General features: G+C 47.0%; 1 protein-coding gene across 14 annotated transcripts in view; it reads right to left on the bottom strand.

Annotated features, from left to right (window-relative positions):
* ADD1 (adducin 1) overlaps positions 1–27,649 on the bottom strand; it is a 161,335-nt gene that overhangs the window by 99,566 nt on the left and 34,120 nt on the right. For all 14 annotated transcript variants that reach the window (XM_075346821.1, XM_075346827.1, XM_075346832.1 and 11 more), the window contains exon 2: positions 1,702–1,915. In XM_075346821.1, coding sequence (XP_075202936.1) covers positions 1,702–1,896 — 195 coding nt within the window. In that variant the 5' untranslated portion in view covers positions 1,897–1,915. The remainder of the gene's footprint in view (positions 1–1,701; positions 1,916–27,649) is intronic.

Raw genomic sequence — 27,649 nt, 5'->3', positions numbered from 1 at the left:
CCTCCTGATGCAGGAAACAGTGGAGCTAGAATATCCTTTAAAATGGTTATTCCCAAATTTGAGCCATTACCTCCCCACACCTATAGGTTACATATTGGGTCCAACTGGAAAGAACAGAGCTGTGAAACGCCTCTCCACCACAAAGCAGTGGCTGCACATGTGCAATATCTCCATTTCCAATTCGGTCTCTATTGGACGGCCTGAGAAAGCAGAGTACTGGCTACAAAGCCATTTCTGGGGGTCCCACAAAGAATAAGTGGAATGGGGGTGCCATGTGCAGCTCCTGCTGTATTCTCCATGTTCTCTGCAAGTGGACTGTTAATGTGAGAGCTTTTCAGCAGAAATGCAAAGTTAAGACCATATTTTTTATAAAATGAGAATATATATAACATTCAGTACAGACCAAAAGTTTGGACACACCTTCTTATCTGTAGAACAACTGTTGTTAAGAGGAGACTTTGTGCAGCAGCCTTCATGGTAAAATAGCTGCTAGGAAACCACTGCTAAGGACAGGCAACAAGCAGAAGAGACTTGTTTGGGCTAAAGAACACAAGGAATGGACATTAGACCAGTGGAAATCTGTGCTTTGGTCTGATGAGTCCAAATTTGAGATCTTTGGATCCAACCACCGTGTCTTTGTAGAAAAGGTGAACAGATGGACTCTACATGGCTGGTTCCCACCGTGAAGCATGGAGGAGGAGGTGTGATAGTGTGGGGGTGCTTTGCTGGTGACACTGTTGGGGATTTATACAAAATTGAAGGCATACAGAACCAGCATGGCTACCACAGCATCTTGCAGCGGCATGCTATTCCATCCGGTTTGCGTTTAGTTGGGCCATCATTTATTTTTCAACATGACAATGACTCCAAACACACCTCCAGGCTGTGTAAGGGCTATTTGACTAAGAAGGAGAGTGATGGGGTGCTACACCAGATGACCTGGCCTCCACAGTCACCAGACCTGAACCCAATTGAGATGGTTTGGGGTGAGCTGGACCGCAGAGTGAAGGCAAAAGGGCCAACAAGTGCTAAGCATCTCTGGGAACTCCTTCAAGACTGTTGGAAAACCATTTCCGGTGACTACCTCTTGAAGCTCATCAAGAGAATGCCAAGAGTGTGCAAAGCAGTAATCAAAGCAAAGGTGGCTACTTTGAAGAACCTAGAATATAAGACATATTTTCAGTTGTGTCATACTTTTTTGGTAATTATTTCATTCCACATGTGTTAATTCATAGTTTTGATGCCTTCAACGTGAAGCTACAGTTTTCAGAGTCCTGTACTGTGTGAATATATATATATATATATATATATATATATATATATATATATATATATTATATATATATATATATATATATATAAAATCTATCTTGGAGATTTCCATTCGCAAGTGAGTAATGAGACCCCACTGCTCGGACCTGTCTTTATGCACCAACATTTAATGAGAGTTGAGAATAAAAGTCATGCTGCGGCCGGAGATCAATCACTTTAATTAAAATGCCTTGAATTCCAGATTCACTTCCAGCTATAAACAGCGTCCAGGCGACACCGAACTAACTGGAATCTTAATGTCACAGAAATATTGCGATGCGTGATCATGGCTTCCACCCCGAGCATCTGACGTCTGTGCCGATGTTCACCGGTATTTTGCCATTACCCAACAGGTTTTATAGACAGAATCTGGGTAGAGGTTTTACTCACCGGGCTCTGAAGTATCATGGACACCCTCTTCTTCTGCTCCATCATGTTGAAGTCCTGGCGAAGGTCCGGTGCCATGTTTCGCTCTCTCAAGTATTCTGGGTTGTTCTCGTCCACGCGGTCGAAATACTTCTCTTTATGGGGAGCATTGGTTGGGGGTGGTGACGTCACCACCCCTGCATTGGAATCACCATTCATGGTTTAACCTTATCTGGCCCTGGAAGAAAACAAAAGAAATAACATTAATGATTTGTATACTGGAAAAACAAAAATAATTCTTATGATTTGATTAGATTGCACATTTCAGGTATAGGACTGATACAATGATATCTGTCCATACACGAGCTATATGGGGGCCGATTAGTGGTGAGTGAGCAGTACCATGCTTGGGAGCGCATAACGAGCTGGGCGGACGCTCGGATCAGCGTGACCCATGTACTCAAGTATAATGGAAGTCAATGGGGAACGCTAACATCTTTTCTGGGAAAAGTTCCCCATTGGCTTCTATTATACGCAGTACTCTAGTTGTGCCCATCCGAGCTTCCGAATGCTGGTTACCAGTACCGAGAATGGTAGTGCTCACTTTTCACTAGCTAGGAGTACTGAGCACCCGAGCATGGTAGTGCCCGCTCATCACTAGTTGCGATTACTGAGCACCCGAGCATGGTAGTGCCCGCTCATCACTAGTTACTAGTACTGAGCACCCGAGCATGGTAGTGCCCGCTCATCACTAGTTACAAGTACTGAGCACCCGAGCATGGTAGTGCCCGCTCATCACTAGTTACGAGTACTGAGCACCCGAGCATGGTAGTGCCCAATCACTAGTTACCAGTACAGAGCACCTGAGCATGGTAGTGCCCAATCACTAGTTACCAGTACAGAGCACCTGAGCATGGTAGTGCCCGCTCATCACTAGGGCCAAACTTTCCTTCATTAGACCCCCTCCAATACACAATCCCTCTGTTCAGCTAAAATGTTCATTTGTTATTAGGAGAGTGGTGCCTGGAAGCAGGGTCTCTCTCCTCTCCCACAGAAGAGGCTCCTCATCTCCCTTGAAAACAAACAATTCAGCCACTGAGATTACAAAGACCAGGGAGCGTCATTGGATCAGCCCCATCGACTTACATCTGACGTGTATGGAGACGTGAAACCCACATTAAAATTACAATTTACAGTATATACAAAAGAATGGAGAACTCCCCCCCCCCCCCACCACCTTTTAACTACACAAAAGTACAAGCATCTCAGATTTTACATACTGTTCTTTATTGATTTCCACAATCCAATTTAATCCTCTCAATGCCTTTATGCAGCAAATCCCAAAGATGGAAAAAGTCCACCACCACAGCACTAATATCAGCTGAGCCTGCCGATGTTCACAGGACCCCCCCCCCCCCACTGACTGATGACTGTTGGGGGGGATACGGATCTGACATGTACAATTTCGGACCGCAGATCCTTTTGTTTATTTAAGATTCAGTTCCCACAATGAGTTTTTGATGTTGTGTATTTTCCCAGTGTCAAACCAAATAGAACAAGTTTGACAATTTCAGATTACCAAAAACCGAAGCATCAACAATGCAAAAACAACAAATAAAAAGAAACAAAAACAAACAATCCCATCCAATATGTTAACCAAAACAGATATGCAAAAATGCAACTAGAAATGGGGTGGGGGACACACAAAAAACCCCCGAAAACAAACAAAAAAACTGAATAAACCTAAATCGAAATCTAATCTACAACATCAAAAACTCCACCAATACTCATACCGGAAGAGTCGCCTAAGGCTGCTTTCACACCTGCGTTCTTTTGCATCCCTCACAATCCGTTGTGTGAATGATGCAACAGATGCTGCAAAAAAAGATCAGTTTGTTTTATTTTTTACTGTTTTACCAGCCGCTTGCCTTTGCAAAAGCCGGCCGCCGGGCGATCAGCTGAACACTCACAAAAGCCGGCCGATCAGCTGATAAGAAAAGGCACCGGGCGATCAGCTGATCAGAAAAGGCACCGGGCGATCAGCTGATCAGAAAAGGCACCTGGCGATCAGCTGATCAGAAAAGGCACCGGGCGATCAGCTGATCAGAAAAGGCACCGGGCGATCAGCTGATCAGAAAAGGCACCGGGCGATCAGCTGATCAGAAAAGGCACCTGGCGATCAGCTGATCAGAAAAGGCACCGGGCGATCAGCTGATCAGAAAAGGCATCGGGCGATCAGCTGATCAGAAAAGGCACCGGGCGATCAGCTGATCAGAAAAGGCACCGGGCGATCAGCTGATCAGAAAAGGCACCGGGCGATCAGCTGATCAGAAAAGGCACCGGGCGATCAGCTGATCAGAAAAGGCACCGGGCGATCAGCTGATCAGAAAAGGCACCGGGCGATCAGCTGATCAGAAAAGGCACCGGGCGATCAGCTGGTAAGAAAAGGCACCGGGCGATCAGCTGGTAAGAAAAGGCACCGGGCGATCAGCTGGTAAGAAAAGGCACCGGGCGATCAGCTGGTAAGAAAAGGCACCGGGCGATCAGCTGGTCGTTCCAGCCGCTGGAACTGAATTCCACATTTTTCGCTTTATAAGACGCACCTGATTATAAGACGAACCCCCAAATTTGGTGAAGGAAAAGAGAATTATTTTTTTTTAATGTTAAATGGGGTCCATCTTATAATGCCAGTGTCCCTCTAACAAATCATATAGGGTGTATGTCCCTCATAGCCCCCCATCCTAAAATTAGCCCCCTCAATCTGGATATGGCCCCCTTATATTGAATATAGCCCCCTTGTGATGGCACACGTTCCCCTGTGCTGCCTATGGCCCCCTATGGATTGCATACATTCCCCTGTGCTGCCTATGGCCCCCTATGGATTGCATACATTCCCCTGTGCTGCCTATGGCCCCCTATGGATTGCATACATTCCCCTGTGCTGCCTATGGCCCCCTAGATTGCATACATTCCCCTGTGCTGCCTATGGCCCCCTATGGATTGCATACATTCCCCTGTGCTGCCTATGGCCCCCTATGGATTGCATACATTCCCCTGTGCTGCCTATGGCCCCCTATGGAATGCACACGTTCCCCTGTGTTAGATATCGCCACCACGCTGCTGCCCATGGCCCCTATAGATCGCACAAGTCCCCCTGTGTTAGATATCGCCCAAAATTTGGGGGAACAAAAGTGCGTCTTATAAAGCGAAAAATACGGTACATCAGTTTATTGGGCGCATGCTCACAGTAAAAAAAAAAAAAAAAAATGATACGCCGCACACAAAAAAATGTTACATTCAGCGTTGCTCCCGCCTGACATTCAGTTAGAAAACGACTGATCCATCACGCGGCGGATAAAACGCAGGACCATCAATCACAATCCGTCACTAATAGTAGTCTATGGGGGAAAAACTGATTCCTGCTAAATATTTTGCAGGATACCATAATTCCTCAAGGCGATGGATTGTGACTGATGCAAAACAACCCAAGTGTGAAAGCAGCCTAAGAGATTAGACACTGCCAGAGATGTCGACAGAGGCAAAGCGAACGCACCTGTATGTCAGAAGACGGTCGAGATAACTGGCAGCCGAAGCATCAGCCAAACCAGTGTTCAGCTAACAGTCATCTGTATGGGGGGCTTAAAGGGAACTTGTCAACAGGATTTTGCTGTGCAATCTGACAGCACCATGATATAGGAGCTGAGACCCTGATTCCAGGGATGTGTCAATTTACTGGGTGCAGCAGTTGTGACAGTCAGTTTTCCCCTCAATTGTTCAGCTTTCTGCGTACCTTTCATAGCGACAGCTGATGATCAGTGGTGAAGGTGGGATGGACAACCCTGCAATGCTAAGTGGTCCTGTAATGATAATCTCTTGCTGATAAAATGCTGATTGTAGTCAAACAGCAGAATACAGTCTAGTAGGTGACATCGCTGCCATAGGGTGCCTACTCCTACATTATGCTGCTCTCAGATTACATAGCAAAAACCTGACCACAAATTCCCTTTACTATCACATCTAGTGAATACAGGGCGTAATCAGATTAAGGTGTTGCGCACGTCTGCCAACAACAGTACAATCGGTTATTAAGGCGTCCAATTCCATGAAGTCTTTTCTTTCCTGCTCATACATTGAGGGTGGTATATACTGAATATAGGGACCAAGCGATACACACAGTGTATAATAAGAGCCATTTTTTAAGTTGGCAAACACCGACTTATCAGGCACAGAGAAACCTCTCCACCATCTAAATACATGAAGGCAGAGTAATGCGAGCGCTCCATGGGAACTTAAAAGAAGATAATTGTACTCAATTACAATGGCATTTTATTAAATATAAATTGAAGCAATTAACGGGCTTTCTCATGCAGAACACACTTTACTGGAAGGATCAGGAAAATTGCATTACAGCTACGAAAATAAAGGTCAAATGGAATGTGAAGCTGAACACTGTTACTGAATTAATAAAGCGCATGAGGAAGAAAAAAAAAAAAGCAAATAGTCTGCTGATGTAAAGGGCAGGGGGGGCCCAATTGATGCACTGAAGAATAGCGCTCTCTTTGGCAACTACTGTCTGTGTGTAACCAATCGATTGTTCCAAATACCCCCATACATAACCCAGCAAGAGGGGTAAAAAGTGGGTGCCAGACACCGAACCTGAGGCTTCCAAGGCTCCGCTGTCTGTTCCTCCGCACAGCTCATCATCCTGTGAGGACTACGTCCAATGTGACCGTCCCAGAAGATGAGAACTGATTGCAAAAGGCCAGGTTGTACCCAGATTGGAGGAGGAACGGTCACACATTTGTCGGAAGAGAGTAAAGCAGTTTCCTTGATTTATTTGATCCCATCCACCACAGAAAATCTAAAAACAAGCCGGCACCAAAATTCAGATGCTGGACCGGGGCTGGTATGGGAGGCGAGTCTAATCTATTTTATTTTGCCTGATCGCAGCTAGATCAGTTATCCCTGGGTACTGGCGGAGGGCGGGTACCCCCCTGCTGGGGAGGGGCTCAAGGAATTCTCACACATTGCGCTCATGGAGGAACTTTCTGCTACGGCTAACGATACCAACGATAACTATGTCAAAACTTGGCACTCCTGGATCCTTTTCAAGGAGTCACCGGACTTCTCAAAGATATTGGCGCAATGAGGGATGACCCTGGGCCCATAGGTGTTCCCCTTATTCCCACCTCTTTTATTGTCCCCTTCTCTCCTCTTTTATTGCCCCTTCTCTCCTCTTTTATTGCCCCTTCTCTCCTCTTTCTTTCCCTTCTGCCAAGTCATCCTCCTCCTCCCCTTTCTACCTGCTTACTATCACTCCATCCCTAGTTATCCACTCTGCCTTTTCTTAGGGCCATACACCATATACAATGGCTCTGCTTTCTTTTTCCATCCCTCTCGTTTTTCTCCTTCTCCTCCCTTATCCTCCATCTTCAATTATGCGGTGCAGCAGCAGAGGTCGAGGGAAGCTAATAGTCGAAAGCAGTGGATGGGGTGCACCCGGGACCTCCTCCCGACAGGGGAACTAGAATTTAGATTAGCGTCACACTTGACGCGCACCCGAAAGTAAAATGACATCTAAGCAATGGTATATGAGAATTCTTGCACCATCGGGTGCTGATGTTTTATTAGTGAGTGTTACGTTTATGAAACTGAATATAACCCTTTATACATGACCATTGGACCCTGCGAAGTCCTATTATATATTCTCCACTCCCCCCCCCCCCCCTTTTTTTTTTCTCCTCGCTTTGTCTCGCTCTTTCCTTTTCTTACCCCTGATCACTTTTGTTAGGAGAAAATCCAATAAAAATGCAATAAAACTGATCATAATCTATTATTTTACCTGAAGGAAACATGTGGAATCAGAAGGGTCTGTCCTAGTAGTGGACAACCTCTTGCCGGCAAGCGTGGATGACGTTGGACGCGTCATGCACCACGGCTCGAGAAGGAGAACAAAGATGGCCGAAAGAGGAAGCGCCGGCACCGGAGAATGATATAACCAAAGGAGAACAGGGTAGGTAAAAAGCACTCTACTCACAGGAAATCTCTCAAAACATAACAGTTTATTGAATTGTGCAAATCATCAATAAAATCAATTAAAACCAAGACACCTATCCAACAGACCCAACAACAAGGAGTTGCACCTGAACAATTAATGAAATATCACGCAAAAGCATGGTTAATAAATATATCTGAGTAGCAATAGGGGTGCAAAATCTGAGAATAAACCAGATATTACCAGAAGATGAAATACCGACTCAATAAGAGGAAGGCAAAATGGAAAAATATATGGACCTATGGACGTCAGCATGCCAGCAACAATGCAGCCATATGATGAGGTGCCAATAAAGCCCACCCAACGCACTGGAGTACGAAGACGCCCATACGGCCAACCACGCGACCGTTCGGTAAGAATTATAGTGTTTATGTTCTACACAGCGGCCTGGGCTCTTATATACAGCATGTTAGAATGCCGTATATAAAAGAGCCCGGTGGTGGTGGCCACAGCTTTTACGCCAAATAGTGTTAACAGGTTTCCTTTAAGAGAAGACCTTTCATTAAGTTTTCATGTTGAACTGGACACACAATGTAATAGTGGCTGCAGGTTGGAAAAAAATGTTTACATTTTTCTATCTATTGCAAAAGATATCAAAATATTTGGTCCCTAAAGAGTTAACGCTTTTTAATTTCAAGTGGGTGTTATCAGCTATTTTTCAATGGGGACGCGCACTTCTACTCCCTGTACAAGTTGCCCAATCAGAAGCAAGAACCAACACAGCAGAAAAGAACACACCCCCAAAATAGCTTAGGTTTCTGATCTCCTGGTCTAAAGCTGGGGTCACACTAAACGACAGCGACAACGACGTCGCTGTTACGTCACCATTTTCTGTGACGTAGCAGCGACCTTGTAAGTCGCTGTTATGATCGCTGCTTAGCTGTCAAACACAGCAGCCGAAGCAGCGATCATAACGACACGCGTCGCTGTGCTGCAACATGTGCAGAGAGCAGGGAGCAGGGAGCCGCGCACACTGCTGAGCGCTGGCTCCTTGCTCTCCTAGCTACAGTACACATCGGGTTAATTACACGATGTGTACTGCAGCTACATGTCACAGAGCCGCGCACACTGCTTAGCGCTGGCTCCTTGCTACAGTACACATCGGGTTAATTACATGATGTGTACTGCAGCTACATGTGCAGTGAGCAGGAGCCGGCGCTGGCAGCGTGAGAGCGGCGGAGGCTAGTAACGAAGGTAAATATTGTTTACCTTGGTTACAGCTTACCGCAGCTGCCAGATGCCGGCTCCTGCTCCCTACTCGCTTCATTTCGTCGCTCTCTCGCTGTCACACGCAGCGATCTGTGCGTCACAGCGGGAGAGCGACGACCAAAAAATGAAGCTGGACATTCAGCAACGAGCGGCGACCTCACAGCAGGGGCCAGCTCGTTGCTGGATGTCACACACAGCGACGGGACGTTGCAGAAAATGGTGACGTAGCAGCGACGTCGTTGTCGCTGTGTGTGACACCACCTTAACCTCCTGCATGATTAGAAAGTGCTAGGAGATTAGAGCAATGACTAGTAGCTTTCGGATAGAGTCCCTTTGAGGGAAGGGCCTGAATGTGTCAGATTAAAGATCAGCTCTCCTCCTCTCAGAGCACCATCAGCTCCCACACTGCCCATCTGGAGCAAAGTCCCACATATCTGCTGGGCTCAAAGCAACCTAGAGCGGACAGTGCTATGGCAGGAAAACTGATAGAAGTGTTCATAATGTGACAGCTATCCTGTGCTTGCCTTTCCCCCACAGGGACCTAATCTGAAAAGGTGCAAGTCATCTGTACTCTAATCTTAGCAGTTTCTAATCATGCAGGAGGTTAGACCAGGAGATCAGAGTTGGATTATTACACATCTCACACATTGAGACAGGGCTGTGGAGTCGGTAAGCCAAACCTTCGACTCCGACTCAGACTCCTCAAATTCTCTTGCACCGACTCCGACATATATTGCTTATAGTTAGGTGAAAAATTTATTGTAGTACATGAATATGTGTATGTGAACATCAGACATTTAATAATTTTTATGATACAATAATCAAGATATTTGGATAGAACATAAAATATATTTATTGGAATACAACTTTAGAACACAAAAAACTGTAATAAATTGTAAATATGTAATACACTATGTAATATACAGTAGATTACATATATATCTTGTGTGTGTGTGTATATACACTGTATATATATATATATATATTATATATATTACATATTTACAATTTATTAGTTTTTTTGTGTTCTAAAGTTGTATTCCAATAAATATTTTATGTTCTATCCAAATATCTTGATTATTGTATCATAAAAACAATTAAATGTCTGATGTTCACATTGTACTACAATAAATTTTTCACTTAAATATAAGCATTATACTAAATGTTGTTATTTAGTAAAATATTCAGCACATTCTGCATTGCACTCCTGTCCCCAATTTATTATATATTTTAGGAGTCGGAGTCGGTGCATTTTATACCGACTCCGACTCCACCAAAATGAGCTCCGACTCCGACTCCACGACTCCGACTCCGACTCCACAGCCCTGCATTGAGACACCTAAAGCTCCTTGGTCAGAAGAGCAATTGTTCGGTGGACTGAAATACATCAGACTGCTTCAGTGAGTAAACATTTTTTTTTGTTATTTTTCACAGTACACATTATTGTTCGCTGCCCCTTCCACTAAAAACAGATCAACAAGCAGCCTGGCCGGTGATTTCAAATGAAAACTGAGTGGTCATCAATCAAAAGGAATGATCGTTCATACCACTGATATGGCCTATAATCGTATGTATGCTCAAGATTGGCTATTTCGGACGTCTTATCTACTGTGTGGGCCTACTTTGTCATAGCAGAACAAAAATTACCGGCAGTGCCAGATTGATCAAAACTGACTTAAAGTCTCCGAACACAGATGTGAGCCACGCCTTGCTGCAATTATAATGAAAAAGACAAGCTATTAAAATGCAATACAATACTACAGCCTCCTGCAGACAAAACCCACGAAAAAGGTCAATATTCCTCAGCTATTATGTAATTAGGAGTCCTCCACGAAGCAATCATTTTGCCATTTTTATTTTTTTCCAGAAGGATTAGTGAAGAGTGAAAACAGATGTTCTGCGCACAGTGGTAATAAGTGCAGAATATTCCAAAAAACGCTGCCAGATTTTCACTAATGTAGAAAGATTCAAGTTCCTGATGGCAACATGTACAAGTCCAAAGGCTTTTCTATACCGATGATCGTGAAATCTACTGATAAAATATTTGCTCCACTACAAGGAGGGAAGGTTTCTCTCTGCAAAACACTGCAAGAGCACACAGGGGCGCACCCGTAATAAGGCGTCAGTCCAACAGCTCTAAACTTCATGTGTGCGAAGGACGTCCAAGGCACGATTCTTTAGAGGTGCCAGCCTGAGACGTTCTCCTACTAAAGGTCCATGTGCCACGCACGCAGAGATGAAGAAGAGGTGCTGCAGATTCCAAGTCAGGACTCCATGATTCACTCAGAAACTGGAAGATTAAGAAAATGTGCCAGAATATGTGCAAATAAAATTGTCATACAGCTATGCTGTGCTTTCCCCCACAGGGACCTTATCTGAAAGGTGTCATCTGCACTCTAATCTCAGCACTTTCTAATCATGCAGGAGGCTAGACCAGGGGGGGGAATCAGCTGGATTACTACATCTCACACATTGAAAAACCTAAGCTTGTTGGTTGGAGGAACAATCGTTCGGCGTTTTAACGATTCACTGAACTTTGTGATAAATTGCCGATGATAAGTTTGGGACATTTTAGGCTAGGTCCACACTTTCGTTATATTGTATCAGTCACAATCCGCTGCTCTGGTAAACAACGGAATCCATTTAGCGGATTCCGTTGTTCCCATAGGACTTGTATGAGCGGCAGATTGTGACTGATGATGATGCTGCGTTGCATCCTCCGCCCGACTGACCGCCGGGCGGAAGGAACGCAGCCTGTAACGTTTTTTTGAGCAGCACAATCCGTAGGCTTTCGCTGCGCATGCTCTCTCTGGCTCCCTGCACAAGGAACCAGGATACACATCGGGTTACTAAGCAATGTGCTTTGCCTAGTTACCCGATATTTACCCTGGTTATGTGTGCAGGGAGCCAGCGCTAAGCGGTGTACGCTGGTAACCAAGGTAAATATCGGGTAATCAAGCAAAAAGTGCTTTGCTTACCCGATATTTACCCTGGCTACGTGTGCAGGGAGGCCGACACTTCCCCTGCTCGGCTCCGCCCCCTCCCGCACTCCGCATGTATACACACATACACCTGTCACCAGCCATGCAGACTGCGGCACTGACGTCCTCAGCACCACTCGACTCCAACCACCTTGCACTCCGCCCCCCGCACACAACGGAGTCTGACAATGAATCTGTTCTTTGTCATCCGTTGTACAACGCATCAGTCACATGCGTCAAGCAACGCATGTGACTGATGCAAAACAGCGGAAATGTGAACCTAGCCTTAGAACGTTTTCTGAGCCAAATCAGAAGTGGATCAATAGAAAAATCTAAAGAAGGATGTAAACTTGTCCTCACAGCTGGATTCACTTCTGGCCTTGGTGCCTTTTTCATTCCAGTGATGGGAGCACTGCTGTTCCCAATGGGTGACCGCTGCAGCCAATCACAACAACGTCACGTCGCCCACTGGTAATGGCAGTATTTACATAGCTGTAAAAAAGTAGTAAGATGCGAGTCTACAGTTTTTATTTTCTGTGCGGCACTGAGTTGATTAAGCAGTGGTTGCCCAGTAGTTCGCAACCTTCGTTACAATGCCTAAATTTAGGCCAGTAATAATTCTGCCCCCAGACCATAATGGCATACATACCCCAGCTGACCTACACACCTCCTGAGCCCCATGGCTATACATGCGCTACACAGCATCACAGCTTCATGTCCTGACAGCTGCTCCAAGTTTCCAAACATCTCCTTAATCTTCTCACGTGTACTTACTGCCTCCCTTGCAGTAAACAGTATGTAAGCTCCGAACTCTGACCTGGTAAATACCAAGCGAAAAGTCAGCTGCCCCCAGCCAGAAAGCCTCATCTCCAGCCTGGGGGCATTACTGGAAAAAGAATGCACAAAAAAAAAAAAAAACTGCCAAAGTCACCCGCTCCACAGAACGAAAGGGGCGAACGCCATAATATACTGTATATTTATTGGGATGACCGGTATAAGGGCTCATTCAGACATGACATTTTCTCCCAAACTTAAAAAAAAAAATAAATAAATAAAATAAAAGTTTTGTTTTTCTTAGACCATACTTTGATCAGAGTGTGGTCAGTGTCATCAGTTTTTATCGTACCTTCTCCATTCCGGCAGTCCATGAAAATCAGAGTGCACTCGAATGTCATGTGAGCGTGGTCCGATTTTTTTCATGCACCCATAGACTTACATTGACAATTTATATCTGACCCTACGATAACAAGAAAAAAAAAAAAAAAAAAAAAAAAGATATATATACGCACATGGCGGAAAGTCCCGGACACAGCGCCTCGGTGGAAAGTGCCGAACATATAAGCCCACACCAGACTCCCTATGTACATTGTCTACTGACTATGAGCTGCTTACCAGAGAAGGGGGCTAAGGGTACCGTCATACTAAATGACTTATCAGCGATCCCGACAACGATACAACCTGATAGGGATCGCTGGTAAGTCGCTGGTGAGATGTCACACAGTGAGACCTTACCAACGACGCAGTAACGATAGAGGTCACAGCAGCGACCTGTATAACGATCTCAGCGGTCATTGGGACACTGTCCCACAGCGTCAAACACAGCGATGTGTGCTGCCCTACGGGAGCCCAACGACCAAAAAATGAACCAGCACTGTGTGTAACGATCAGCGATTTCACAGCAGGGGCCAGGTCGCTGCTCAGTGTCACACACAGCAAGATCGCTAATGAGGTCACTGCTGCGTCACAAAAACCTGTGACTTAGCAGCGATCTCGCTATGTGAGAAGTAACCTTAAGTTAGGGGTGCTTCACACACAGCGAGCTCACTGCCGAGATCGCTGCTGAGTCACGCTTTTTGTGACGCAGCAGTGACCTCATTAGCGATCTCGCTGTGTGTGACAATGAGCAGCGATCTGGCCCCTGCTGCGAGATCGCTGCTCGTTACACACAGCCCTGGTTCGTTTTCTTCAAAGCCGCTCTCCCACTGTGACACACAGATCGCTGTGTGTGACAGCGAGAGAGCGACAAATGAAGCGAGCAGGGAGCAGGAGCCGGCGTCTGGCAGCTGAGGTAAGCTTGTAACCAAGATAAACAACCTTAGTTACGAGCCTCTGCAGCTCTCACGCTGCCTGTTCTGCCGGCTCCGGCTCTCTGCACATGTAGCTGCTGTACACATCGGGTTAATTAACCCGATGTGTACAGCAGCTAGGAGAGCAAGGAGCCAGCGCTAAGCAGTGTGCGCGGCTCCCTGCTCCCTGCACACACAGCTGTGCGCTGGTAACTAATGTAAACATCGGGTAACCATACCCGATGTTTACCTTAGTTACCAGTCTCCGCAGCTTCTAGACGGCGGCTCCGTGCAAGCGCAGCGTCGCTTGCACGTCGCTGCTGGCTGGGGGCTGTTCACTGGTCGCTGGTGAGATCTGCCTGTTTGACAGCTCACCAGCGACCATGTAGCGATGCAGCAGCGATCCTGACCAGGTCAGATCGCTGCTGCATCGCTAAGTGTGAAGGTACCCTTAGACAAGGCCCTGTAGTCCAGCCAGTGATAATGTCCAAGTGATAAAACACTTGTATGATAACTGCACACAGATACCGTATTTTTCGGACCATAAGACGCACTTTTTTCCCCCCAAATGTTGGGGGAAAGTTGGGGGTGCGTCTTATGGTCTGACTATAGGGCTGCGGCTGGGAATGAGGGTGCTGCGGGTCATCGGGGGCACGAGCAGGCAGCAGCAGCGCCTGCTCGTGACCACGTGGGCCCGCTCATTACATATGCACGCCCATCCTCCCGCCCATCTCTCAGCGCTGAAGCCGGCACTGACAGGTGGGCGGGAGGATGAGCGGGGACGCGCGCATAGTAAAGAGCCGGCATGATCACCCCTGGCAATTACAGCCTGGAGTGATCATGTGCGGCTGTATTCACTGCCCCCCGCGCGTCATTACCAGCGCGGGGTGCAGTGAATCAGTGCACTCACCCGTCCCCGTGTGTGGAGCCGCCCCCCTGCTGCACGCGATGTCTTCCTGTCTGTGCCGGTCAGGTCAGCTGATCGGCACAGACAGGAAGACATTGCGATGTTGCAGGGGAACGGCTCCACACACACAGATCAGCGTGCCAGAGAGGAAGATGTGATCGGTGCTGCAGGGAGTGAGGAAAAGGTGAGTATAAACGTTTATTTTTTTCTCTGTGCTATAGGATACAGGCCATATACCAGGATGGTATATGAGCAGGATGGGGGGGCATGTAAACAGGCTGGATGGGGGGGGGGCATGTGAACAGGCTGGATGGGGGGGGGCATGTGAACAGGCTGGATGGGGGGGGGCATGTGAACAGGCTGGATGGGGGGGGCATGTGAACAGGCTGGATGGGGGGGGCATGTGAACAGGCTGGATGGGGGGGGGCATGTGAACAGGCTGGATGGGGGGGGGCATGTGAACAGGCTGGATGGGGGGGGGGGCATGTGAACAGGCTGGATGGGGGGGGGGCATGTGAACAGGCTGGATGGGGGGGGGGCATGTGAACAGGCTGGATGGGGGGGGGCATGTGAACAGGCTGGATGGGGGGGGGCATGTGAACAGGCTGGATGGGGGGGGGGCATGTGAACAGGCTGGATGGGGGGGGGGGCATGTGAACAGGCTGGATGGGGGGGGGGGCATGTGAACAGGCTGGATGGGGGGGGCATGTGAACAGGCTGGATGGGGGGGGGGCATGTGAACAGGCTGGATGGGGGGGGGGGGCATGTGAACAGGCTGGATGGGGGGGGCATGTGAACAGGCTGGATGGGGGGGGCATGTGAACAGGCTGGATGGGGGGGGGCATGTGAACAGGCTGGATGGGGGGGGGGCATGTGAACAGGCTGGATGGGGGGGGGGCATGTGAACAGGCTGGATGGGGGGGGCATGTGAACAGGCTGGATGGGGGGGGGCATGTGAACAGGCTGGATGGGGGGGGGCATGTGAACAGGCTGGATGGGGGGGGGCATGTGAACAGGCTGGATGGGGGGGGCATGTGAACAGGCTGGATGGGGGGGGCATGTGAACAGGCTGGATGGGGGGGGGCATGTGAACAGGCTGGATGGGGGGGGGCATGTGAACAGGCTGGATGGGGGGGGCATGTGAACAGGCTGGATGGGGGGGGCATGTGAACAGGCTGGATGGGGGGGGCATGTGAACAGGCTGGATGGGGGGGGCATGTGAACAGGCTGGATGGGGGGGGCATGTGAACAGGCTGGATGGGGGGGGCATGTGAACAGGCTGGATGGGGGGGGGGCATGTGAACAGGCTGGATGGGGGGGGCATGTGAACAGGCTGGATGGGGGGGGGGCATGTGAACAGGCTGGATGGGGGGGGGGCATGTGAACAGGCTGGATGGGGGGGGGGCATGTGAACAGGCTGGATGGGGGGGGCATGTGAACAGGCTGGATGGGGGGGGCATGTGAACAGGCTGGATGGGGGGGGCATGTGAACAGGCTGGATGGGGGGGGCATGTGAACAGGCTGGATGGGGGGGGCATGTGAACAGGCTGGATGGGGGGGGCATGTGAACAGGCTGGATGGGGGGGGCATGTGAACAGGCTGGATGGGGGGGGCATGTGAACAGGCTGGATGGGGGGGGCATGTGAACAGGCTGGATGGGGGGGGCATGTGAACAGGCTGGATGGGGGGGGCATGTGAACAGGCTGGATGGGGGGGGCATGTGAACAGGCTGGATGGGGGGGGCATGTGAACAGGCTGGATGGGGGGGGCATGTGAACAGGCTGGATGGGGGGGGCATGTGAACAGGCTGGATGGGGGGGGCATGTGAACAGGCTGGATGGGGGGGGGCATGTGAACAGGCTGGATGGGGGGGGCATGTGAACAGGCTGGATGGGGGGGGCATGTGAACAGGCTGGATGGGGGGGGCATGTGAACAGGCTGGATGGGGGGGGCATGTGAACAGGCTGGATGGGGGGGGCATGTGAACAGGCTGGATGGGGGGGGCATGTGAACAGGCTGGATGGGGGGGGCATGTGAACAGGCTGGATGGGGGGGGCATGTGAACAGGCTGGATGGGGGTTTATAGCAGGATCATATACAAGGCAGGAGGATCATTACCAGGATGGGGTACCTTAGTAGAGAATTTGGGGACATTACCCCCATAACAGTGTCAGCAGCAGATCCTCGCCCTATAACAGTGTGTCATGACCACATTTTTTGCTTAAAGTTTTATTTTCCCATTTTCCTCCTCTAAAACCAGGGTGCGTCTTATAGTCCGAAAAATACGGTAAATCAGTGACATTGCTGAAATCTGTGTCTCAGCCTCTATCTCATGCTGTCTTCAGATTACATAGCAAAACCTGTACAGATTACTTTTAAATGAAGTTTAGGTAAGATTGCTCCCCTAGTCCTGTACACAAACAACAACAGTAAATAATAAACTGAATAAAGCAGATTAGAAATAGGACACGACCCACAATTTCCTGTAATGAGTTGGTGGAGCAGCAGATAGCCTAAAGGTATGTGCACACACAACAGAAATTTCTGCGCCAAAAAGGTTTTTTTTTTTCTGAGAAGAGATGCAAACAAAAAAAACATTTGCAGTGTTTTTTTATGAATTCTGGGGGTGGAAAAAATTATTTATGCACCACGCGTAAGGAAAAAAAACCCCTCAATATGTGCACAAAACTTCAGGATGCTTATTAAACTTTGCTGGCATCAGGATTTGCATGTAATTTTGTGACAAAACTGCATTAAAAAAAAAAAATCACAATGAAAATGCGCTGTGTGCACACAGCCTTGCTGATCAGGAACAAACCTCAGATGATGACAACTGTAAAGACCTAATGAGCCGATGTGGGAGAGTTAATAGAAAAGCGAGGAGCTCTCACAAAGCGAAGACCTCCACATGTGTGATACAGTCTACACCAGTCTCTATCCATAGTAAAGCTGGACAATGCAGACAGGACATTTGAGATTTTTTGTTCCCTGCGGCAATTTCTCTGAATAGTAGACCGTGCGTTGGGTTCTGTAACCTCGGAAGGGACGTCCATCATTTTTAGGTTACAGACATTTGGCTCTCCGGTTATTTACTAGCAGATTTCCTAGTTGTCCCCTATACTTTGATCTGTGAGGCCTTTGTACAGTAGTTTAGTTCCTCTTCTACACTGAATGCTCCGGTGGTGGCGGCTCAGGTCAGTGCCCGGCTTATGTGGTCGGTCCGGTGTCCTCTGGGCAGTGACAGCTGCAGCTCGGATCACATCACTCGGGATTTCGTCTATTCTTGTTATGTGGCTAGTAAATAGATGGCTACTCCGGTCAGATATGGTAGGAATTCCATTCAGGGCCATAAACCACTTCAGCTTTTACGGCCGGACTATTATCAGCACTGGTTAATGCAGGGCTCTGAGGGATCAGGATTTGGTATCACCGGTTTTACTGGGAGAGAAAGATTCTCTCAAACCCACACTAAACCCTGCATCCTCATCCTCCTCCTTCCATTTATTCACCACCACCCTAACGTGACCCCGGCCTTCTCCAAGACCTCTCTCCATACTACTATGCCCAGGTTTTTTTGCTCACTCACAATTTACCAGTACTGAGCACCCGAGCATGGTAGTGCCCGCTCATCACTAGTTACCAGTACTGAGCACCCGAGCATGGTAGTGCCCGCTCATCACTAGTTACCAGTACTGAGCACCTGAGCATGGTAGTGCCCGCTCATCACTAGTTACCAGTACTGAGCACCCAAGCATGGTAGTGCCCGCTCATCACTAGTTACCAGTACTGAGCACCCGAGCATGGTAGTGCCCGCTCATCACTAGTTACCAGTACTGAGCACCTGAGCATGGTAGTGCCCGCTCATCACTAGTTACCAGTACTGAGCACCCGAGCATGGTAGTGCCCGCTCATCACTAGTTACCAGTACAGAGCACCTGAGCATGGTAGTGCCCGCTCATCACTAGTTACCAGTACTGAGCACCTGAGCATGGTAGTGCCCGCTCATCACTAGTTACCAGTACAGAGCACCTGAGCATGGTAGTGCCCGCTCATCACTAGTTACGAGTACTGAGCACCCGAGCATGGTAGTGCCCACTCATCACTAGTTACCAGTACAGAGCACCTGAGCATGGTAGTGCCCGCTCATCACTAGTTACCAGTACAGAGCACCCGAGCATGGTAGTGCCCGCTCATCACTAGTTACCAGTACAGAGCACCTGAGCATGGTAGTGCCCGCTCATCACTAGTTACCAGTACAGAGCACCTGAGCATGGTAGTGCCCACTCATCACTAGTTACCAGTACAGAGCACCTGAGCATGGTAGTGCCCGCTCATCACTAGTTATGAGTACAGAGCACCTGAGCATGGTAGTGCCCGCTCATCACTAGTTACCAGTACAGAGCACCTGAGCATGGTAGTGCCCGCTCATCACTAGTTATGAGTACAGAGCACCTGAGCATGGTAGTGCCCGCTCATCACTAGTTACCAGTACTGAGCACCTGAGCATGGTAGTGCCCGCTCATCACTAGTTACCAGTACTGAGCACCCGAGCATGGTAGTGCCCGCTCATCACTAGTTACCAGTACAGAGCACCCGAGCATGGTAGTGCCCGCTCATCACTAGTTACCAGTACAGAGCACCCGAGCATGGTAGTGCCCGCTCATCACTAGTTACCAGTACAGAGCACCCGAGCATGGTAGTGCCCGCTCATCGCTAGTTACGAGCACTGATCTCCTGAGCATAATAGTGGCTGCACATAATCAATATCATTTTTTCCTTTCCCCTCTCAGCCCCCCACATCCAAGTGGTAGTACCAATAAATACAGTAAAAAAAAAAAAAAAAAAAAAAAAAAAAAAAGTCTCTTTTCGGATTAATGGGGGATCACTCATCACTAATTGTTGTATACCATCACAGACCATAATTACATTTATAAAACTGATGTGAACAGAGCAATATTTCATATAAATTTATTAACTAGAATCAATTTTCTTGCGGCTTTGACTCAATTTTGCAAAATACACAAAGCTGCAGAGTGTGTCCACCTATGACAAGAGGTGCACTAATGGCACCCCGCCATCATACACGGCTGATGAATGAATGCATGGTCAATGGCAGGTGGTTAAGTGCAGGGGATATCATGGGACGCCCTGAAAAAAAAATAAAAAAAATCCCAAAAATGTGAGCACTGTGCCTCCTGTACGCGCCGCTTCCTTTCCTCGCTCTATCCAGTTAGTCAACCAAAATAAAAGCCGTTCCAATTAATGCAGAATATGAAAGCTCACACCGAACACGAGAAGAAGGACGCTGCGTAATCTTAGAAGAAAGGCCGGTAAGTGAGTATGTCAGGCAACCAATAACAACAACAATAGAGAGCGGCAATAAATCCTTACACACAAGTATACATGAAGGCGAGGTACGTCTCCGCTCTGACCCTGGGAACCACTTGTCTGAAAGGCTGGCAAGTTTTCATGGCCGGCTACTCCTCTATGGAGGCTGGCAAGCGCAGAGGAGGATTCCAGAAGATCAGCATGTACAATACATTGCTCAGCCGCTCACTCCGACTCCTAAGAAACTGCATTGTCTCGGCCTGCCCCACTTACCCACTCCCTGTGCAGCTGGAAACTATTAGTCAGACCCATCTTTTTATGCAGTAAACAAAAATAAGACACTGCAATAGAGCACAAGGCAAGACGCCAAGTCCACAGCATCACCAGACACGGGAGACATAAGCACAACGGATCGGATTGGAAAAAGGTTACATTGTCCGAAAAGGTCCATAGGGCTGCCGACAACACAACTCTGTGCCACCTAAAAGGGAGGTCATCAGAAAAACTACGGTATTTTTTTTTTCAGCACTGGCATGGTGCTTTAAACCTAAGCCCTCCTGCCCTCTGTCTTATACACCCCTTCTGGCATAGTCACTGTTTACAGACGCCACTCCAGTCCCACGGCTTCATGTTGTACCCAAATCTTCTGACTGACCGGAAGTCAGAATTTACGTCACAGGCTGCCAATGGAAGTCTATGAGAGCCAAAAAGAGGCTTGCATAGACTTACATTGAGTTGTGATCTCTAGCCCACGCCATGAAACACTAGTGCTTTAAAATGTACTTTTGTTTTATTGTTAATGTTTTAGGAAAGGAAAAAAAAAAAATAATATTGCAGTTATTTTCACACAAGCCACTAATTGTATATAAAGAGCGAAAATAAGCCCTAGGTACGGTTTAATAAAACTGTGTCCATGCAGCTAAAAAATGTTAAAACAGACTGCCACCCTGAAAAAAAAACAAAAAACAAAAAAACAAAACCAAAAAAAAAAAAAAAAAAAAAAGTCCCTGCAATCCTGTATCATACTTGCCAGACCCTGAACAACTACAGCTTGCAGGTGTACGTAGACAGACAGACAGACAGACAGACAGACAGACCTGGGGTGCGACGCATCGGCGCATTCCACAGCAGGTGGACGATGCAATCCAGGTCCCCCCTGCCGGCTTGAACCAGGGGAGGAACGCTGTGGAAAACACGAGTACCTGTTGAAAGAGCCCACTGTGGATCGCAGGAGGACCTTGGAGTGACATATGTCTGGGATCTGGCAAATACAATTCTCTTGGGGAATGGGTCTGCCTTTTTGGGAGGGTTAACTTACCCATACCGTATTTCCCTAAACATAAACCCAAGCACATTTTTCAAGGCAAAAAATGAAACATTGTCTTATTTTTGGGGAAACACTGTAACAGTATAAACTGGGCCTGCTGTAATCTGAAGTGAATAGTGAAGGGGAGGAGGTGGGCTGTGACATCACCTATTCTACATGGTGCATCCTGTGCTATCTACTGTACATAGAGGCGTTATCAGTCACTGTAATCCTGCCTGCGATAACTGCTAAAACCTCTTCTGTACAGACAGGAAGAGAGAATAACCAGACCTAGTGTGAAGGGTTTTTCTTTATTTAAATAGTAATATGTAAAAAATTATTTTTTTACAAAATTAAGTAAAACCTGATTTATACAACAGGTCGGTTTCTAATGATTCATTCCCTTTAAAGCCTTCTGCCATTTGTTTCAGCAAATACTTTTAGTGTGTGACCTCTAATCGCTGATCAGCCTTTCTTACAACCCTGAGGTCTGCAGATCCTGTTATTTCTCCTGGTAATTTCATGCAATGTCCGGTATTGGACGTCAATCACGGGAAGGGTCAATAGATGGTCTGACAGTGGCCAATCAGTCTGGACAGTAATGCTGAGAAGGGACACCATTCCCCATGTAAACACGATCTAATATAATCAATGGTCAGTGCATTCATTCACAGGAGAGCTGGGTTTAGTGTCCAGAAGCCGGCAGTGACGCAGCAGAGTTTTCACAAGAAAAAAAAAATTGTTTCATGAGAATACGATGAGACAGGCGGAAACCTATGCGGGCGCTCGTGTTAACGAAAAAAGTGGCTGCACAGCAGAATAAAATGTGGATTTATTATGTCATATGTCTGTTTTGGAGAGATTAGTAAATAAAGTACATGCTTCACACAGGAAAAGCCTTGTCAGCTGTAGTGGGGGCGTGTCCTTTTTTCACTCTGTGTTGCTGCCAGCTTCAGATTGGTTAACATCATACATGGGGGAAAAGTACACGCCTCCCAGTGGTCAACGTCATACAGGGGGAAAAGTACACGCCTCCCAGTGGTCAACGACATACAGGGGGAAAAGTACACGCCTCCCAGTGCTCAACGTCATACAGGGGGAAAAAGTACACGCCTCCCAGTGGTCAACGTCATACAGGGGGAAAAGTACACGCCTCCCAGTGCTCAACGTCATACAGGGGGAAAAAGTACACGCCTCCCAGTGGTCAACGTCATACAGGGGGAAAAGTACACGCCTCCCAGTGCTCAACGTCATACAGGGGGAAAAAGTACACGCCTCCCAGTGGTCAACGTCATACAGGGGGAAAAGTACACGCCTCCCAGTGGTCAACGTCATACAGGGGGAAAAGTACACGCCTCCCAGTGGTCAACGTCATACAGGGGGAAAAGTACACGCCTCCCAGTGGTCAACATCATACAGGGGGAAAAGTACACGCCTCCCAGTGAAAACAATCTGATGGAGTCCACTTGGGCCTAACAAATTAAAAGGGAACCCATCAGGTCCAATATGCACCCAGAACCACAAGCAGTTCTGGAAGCATATTTCAAATCCCTGCCTAACTGTCCCTGCATCTAGTAGCATAGATAGAGATCTATTGAAAAAGTATTTCTAAAGATCCTGTATATGCTATACTAATAAGCACAGGAACCAGTTGCAAGGGCCACAGGAGCGTACTAACCTGCTATTCAGTGCCAATTACCCAGCATCATCAGCGGTGACGAGTGTACCCGTGTCCGTTGTCTCCACTACAGAACGCCGGATTTACCGTCCGTGCACATGATCAGAAGTCCCAGCACTTCCGGTCATGCGCACTATGTAGCCGAGTGTACGCATTCAGAGTGCAGGGACTTCTGATCATGCGCTCTGAACCTAAACCCGGTGTTCTGAAGTGATGACAATGGAAATCGGTACACGCGTCACCGCTGAGGACGACGCTGGCAGTGGTCACTGAATAGCACGTTCGCATTCCCACAAGGGAGTACTAACATGCTAAGAAAGGCGGACTAGTCGGGGGCCCAACAGGTTCCTTTTAACTCATCTACCAAACACTGATTGCTAATATACCTGCAATGGAGACAAAATTAAGGGGTGGTGGGGGAGGGGGGTTTATTTGCAGCCATTATTACATCTTGACTTCAGTTCAACATGAAACATTTGGTGAAAGGTCCTTTTTAAAGCAACAGACAACTAACTTTTGTAAACCATTTTGCCATTATTCTATAGATCCAGTGAAGTGAAATTTTGCAAGTAATGAAATATTCATATGCTTATTTTATTCTGGAGGTTATGAATAGTTTATTGGGACGGACATGAGTGAACAGGCCGGGCAGCGGGAAGAGAAACCAGAAGCCTAATGTTATGTTCCAGAGAGCAGCATGTCCCCAGCTTACACATATATACGGCAAACTACTGCGGCATTTTCAGTACATGCTGCATCTTTTACAGATTAGAGTTGGGTTACATAGTCTGCCGCAGGGAACAGAAAACTAGGAACACACACACACACACACATATACATATACATACACATTATATATATATATATATATATATATATATATATATATATATATATATATATATATATATATATATATATATATATATATATATATATATATATATATATATATATATATATATATATAAAATTACTTTTACATCCCCTATTATACTAATGTTTTTTCCAGTCTAAATTAGAACCTGGGAGGGAATCAGTATTTGTGGAAACCCATACAAAATATACATATCACCCACTATTCTGCTCATTTATGGCATATAACATTCTCACGTTGGCCTGGTTCACCCTTCTAAAGGCCACAAGATAAGTCGGCAATGATAGAGCGGGAGCATTGTTGTTGCAGCTGACCTCAGGAAACCACAGATTAGGTCTATCACATAACATACTTCTGCAAAAGCTTCTTAAAAAATATACGCAGGCCACTTGTAATTCACTTCCATTGGAGCAGTGTAAAGCCGGGTTGACTTCTAGGAAGAGACTAAAGCCGGACCAAGCACTACAGGAGACCCCAGTATAAAAGGAGGAGGAGGAGAGCAATAAATGGATCATTATAGGGGTTGTATGATAAAGTGATGGTGGATGGGGAAAAAAAAAAAAAAAAAAAAAAAAAAAAAAAAAAAAGGTCTGATCTCTTTTCTCCAGAGCAGAAAGAAGGCTATGTGCACACGAAGAGTTTCTCGCTGCGTTTTTTGGGGTGCATCTTTGTTCGTTTTTGGTCTTACAACTGCATGACTGCTTCCCCAGCAAAGTCTGAGTTTTCATTTTTGCTGTCCACACTTTGTTTTAGCTGCAGTTTTTAAAACAAAAAAAAAATAAATAAAAAACCATGTCAATTCTTTTGTGTTTTTCCACCCATGCAATGCATTGGAAAAACGCAGCAAAAACAGTAAAAATGCATGAGTTTTTACCACTGCTCTTTTGCCGCAGGTGTGTTTTTTGCGGCCAAAACACACACACAAAAATGCTGCATCTTTGTGGTCACAAAAATAGGCAACGTGCACACACAGACTAACACTTGTCCTGATGCGAATGATGAGCGGGCATTACCTTGCTCGGGTGCTCTGTAATCGTAACTAGTGATGAGCGGGCACTACCATGCTCGGGGGCTCAGTACTCGTAACTAGTGATGAGCGGGCACTACCATGCTCAGGTGCTCTGTACTGGTAACTAGTGATGAGCGGGCACTACCATGCTCAGGTGCTCAGTACTAGTAACTAGTGATGAGCGGGCACTACCATGCTCGGGTGCTCAGTACTCGTAACTAGTGATAAGCGGGCACTACCATGATCAGGTGCTCTGTAATCGTAACTAGTGATGAGCGGGCACTACCATGCTCGGGGGCTCTGTACTCGTAACTAGTGATGAGCGGGCACTACCATGCTCAGGTGCTCAGTACTAGTAACTAGTGATGAGCGGGCACTACCATGCTCGGGTGCTCAGTACTCGTAACTAGTGATAAGCGGGCACTACCATGATCAGGTGCTCTGTAATCGTAACTAGTGATGAGCGGGCACTACCATGCTCGGGGGCTCTGTACTCGTAACTAGTGATGAGCGGGCACTACCATGATCAGGTGCTCTGTAATCGTAACTAGTGATGAGCGGGCACTACCATGATCAGGTGCTCTGTAATCGTAACTAGTGATGAGCGGGCACTACCATGCTCAGGTGCTCAGTACTGGTAACTAGTGATGAGCGGGCACTACCATGATCAGGTGCTCTGTAATCGTAACTAGTGATGAGCGGGCACTACCATGCTCGGGTGCTCAGTACTTGTAACTAGTGATGAGAGGGCACTACCATGCTCAGGTGCTCTGTAATCGTAACTAGTGATGAGCGGGCACTACCATGCTCAGGTGCTCAGTACTGGTAACTAGTGATGAGCGGGCACTACCATGCTCGGGGGCTCTGTACTCGTAACTAATGATGAGTGAGCACTATTAAAAAAAAAAAAAAAAAAGCCACGCCCACAGACTATAGTGGCACAAGGAGTCCCTAGGATATGTTCACAGGTGTTTTTGGAGCAGAAACTCTTCAATCAAAACTTGTGGGGTATTTTTACACCAAGGTTTTTGAAGAAATTACACCGCTAATAGGAAACCATTCTCTATTTTTTCACTGGACTCCATATGTATCATATTCATTGATAGTCCACTTCCACACTTATGGAGTGTGTGTGACCTACTGACTATCTGCATGTTAGGTCAGCACACCAGTATTGGGCACATTTTCCCCATCATCTTGAGTCTCCTACTCAATACAAAGAAGACAAAGATATTGACTACTGCCAGGTATGACCAAGACACATTTGGGATGGACGGCGACAAACTGGAAGCTGCAATGGACTTCCCTCTACTCGAATAAATGATCACTCAAGATGCAGCGACGACACCAAAGTCAATAAGAGAATAGCTGTGGGCAAATCAACAAAGAAGTCACTGGACAAGGTCCTCAAATCAAGGACTATTTCACTGGTGACGAAGACACGGCTCCTACATAGTCTGGTCTTTTCTGTAGTAACATACGGATGCAAAATCTAAAGGATAAAGAAACAAGACAGAAGAAGAATCAACAGCTTCATAATCTGGTGCTGGAGAAGGATGTTATCAATACCATGGATGGCAAGAAGAACAAAATTAATTTTGGAACAACTCAAGCCGGACATTTAACTCGAAGGAAGGCTCACCAAGCTACGACTTGTGGACACATCATATGAAGACAACCATCACTAGAGAAGGACATGGTTGGAAGAATAAAAGGAACAAAGCCAAGAGGAAGACCAGTGACCTGATATTAACAGTGGAGAAGACCCTGGTGGACCTATCTTCCTACAGAGCGTTCATCCATCAAGTCCCCATGGCTCGAGATTGAGCTAAAGGGCATTCAATAATAATTTCCCTGTAACAGCACAGTAATATTTGGTACATGTTTACCATTTAGTAGCATTATCCTCCACCCACATAGCTTTGAAAATCAAGAAATACCAGGAAGCAGTGGAAGGTATACATCAGCGGAGGCGACAGGTTAATGGTCCTTTGTGTTTAGCCCAACCTGGAGATATCTATGCAGCACACGTGCAGGTCTGGTACCGCCTGACACCACCGAGTCCAGCGTAGAAGCAATACGTCAGCTTTTCTATGAAGAAATAGGTTTCATTATTCCTGGGCAGAGTGCACAAAACGTCACACAACTCACAATCAAATCCACCCTCTCCTGATTGACATACACATCATACGTGCAGTGCATATATCCCCAGGAATGACAGATAGGCGACTGTTACTGAGTGTGTGCAGCACAGAAGCATTTAGGCTATGTGCCCACGTTGCTTTTTTGTGTGCTTCTTTACTGTACATAAAAAAAAAAAAAAAAAAAAAAAGAGCAGCTGAAACCCCCCCCCCCCCAAAAAGCGCTTTTATTGTGTGCGCGTTTTCTTCATATGCGTGTTTTCCTGCTTCTTTTTGGGTTTTGTTTCTAGTCATGTCGATCATGGGGGTTCCTGCACTGTACTCCAGGTTTCCGGCTGATGTTAGGCCATGTGCGCACGTTGCGTTTTTTTCTTGCGTTTTAAACTGCACTGTGTCAGACAGAATGCATGCGTTT

Source organism: Anomaloglossus baeobatrachus, chromosome 1, assembly GCF_048569485.1.
Source record: "Anomaloglossus baeobatrachus isolate aAnoBae1 chromosome 1, aAnoBae1.hap1, whole genome shotgun sequence".
Classification (NCBI taxonomy): Eukaryota; Metazoa; Chordata; class Amphibia; order Anura; family Aromobatidae; genus Anomaloglossus; species Anomaloglossus baeobatrachus.
This window is presented reverse-complemented; position numbering and strand designations above follow the sequence as displayed.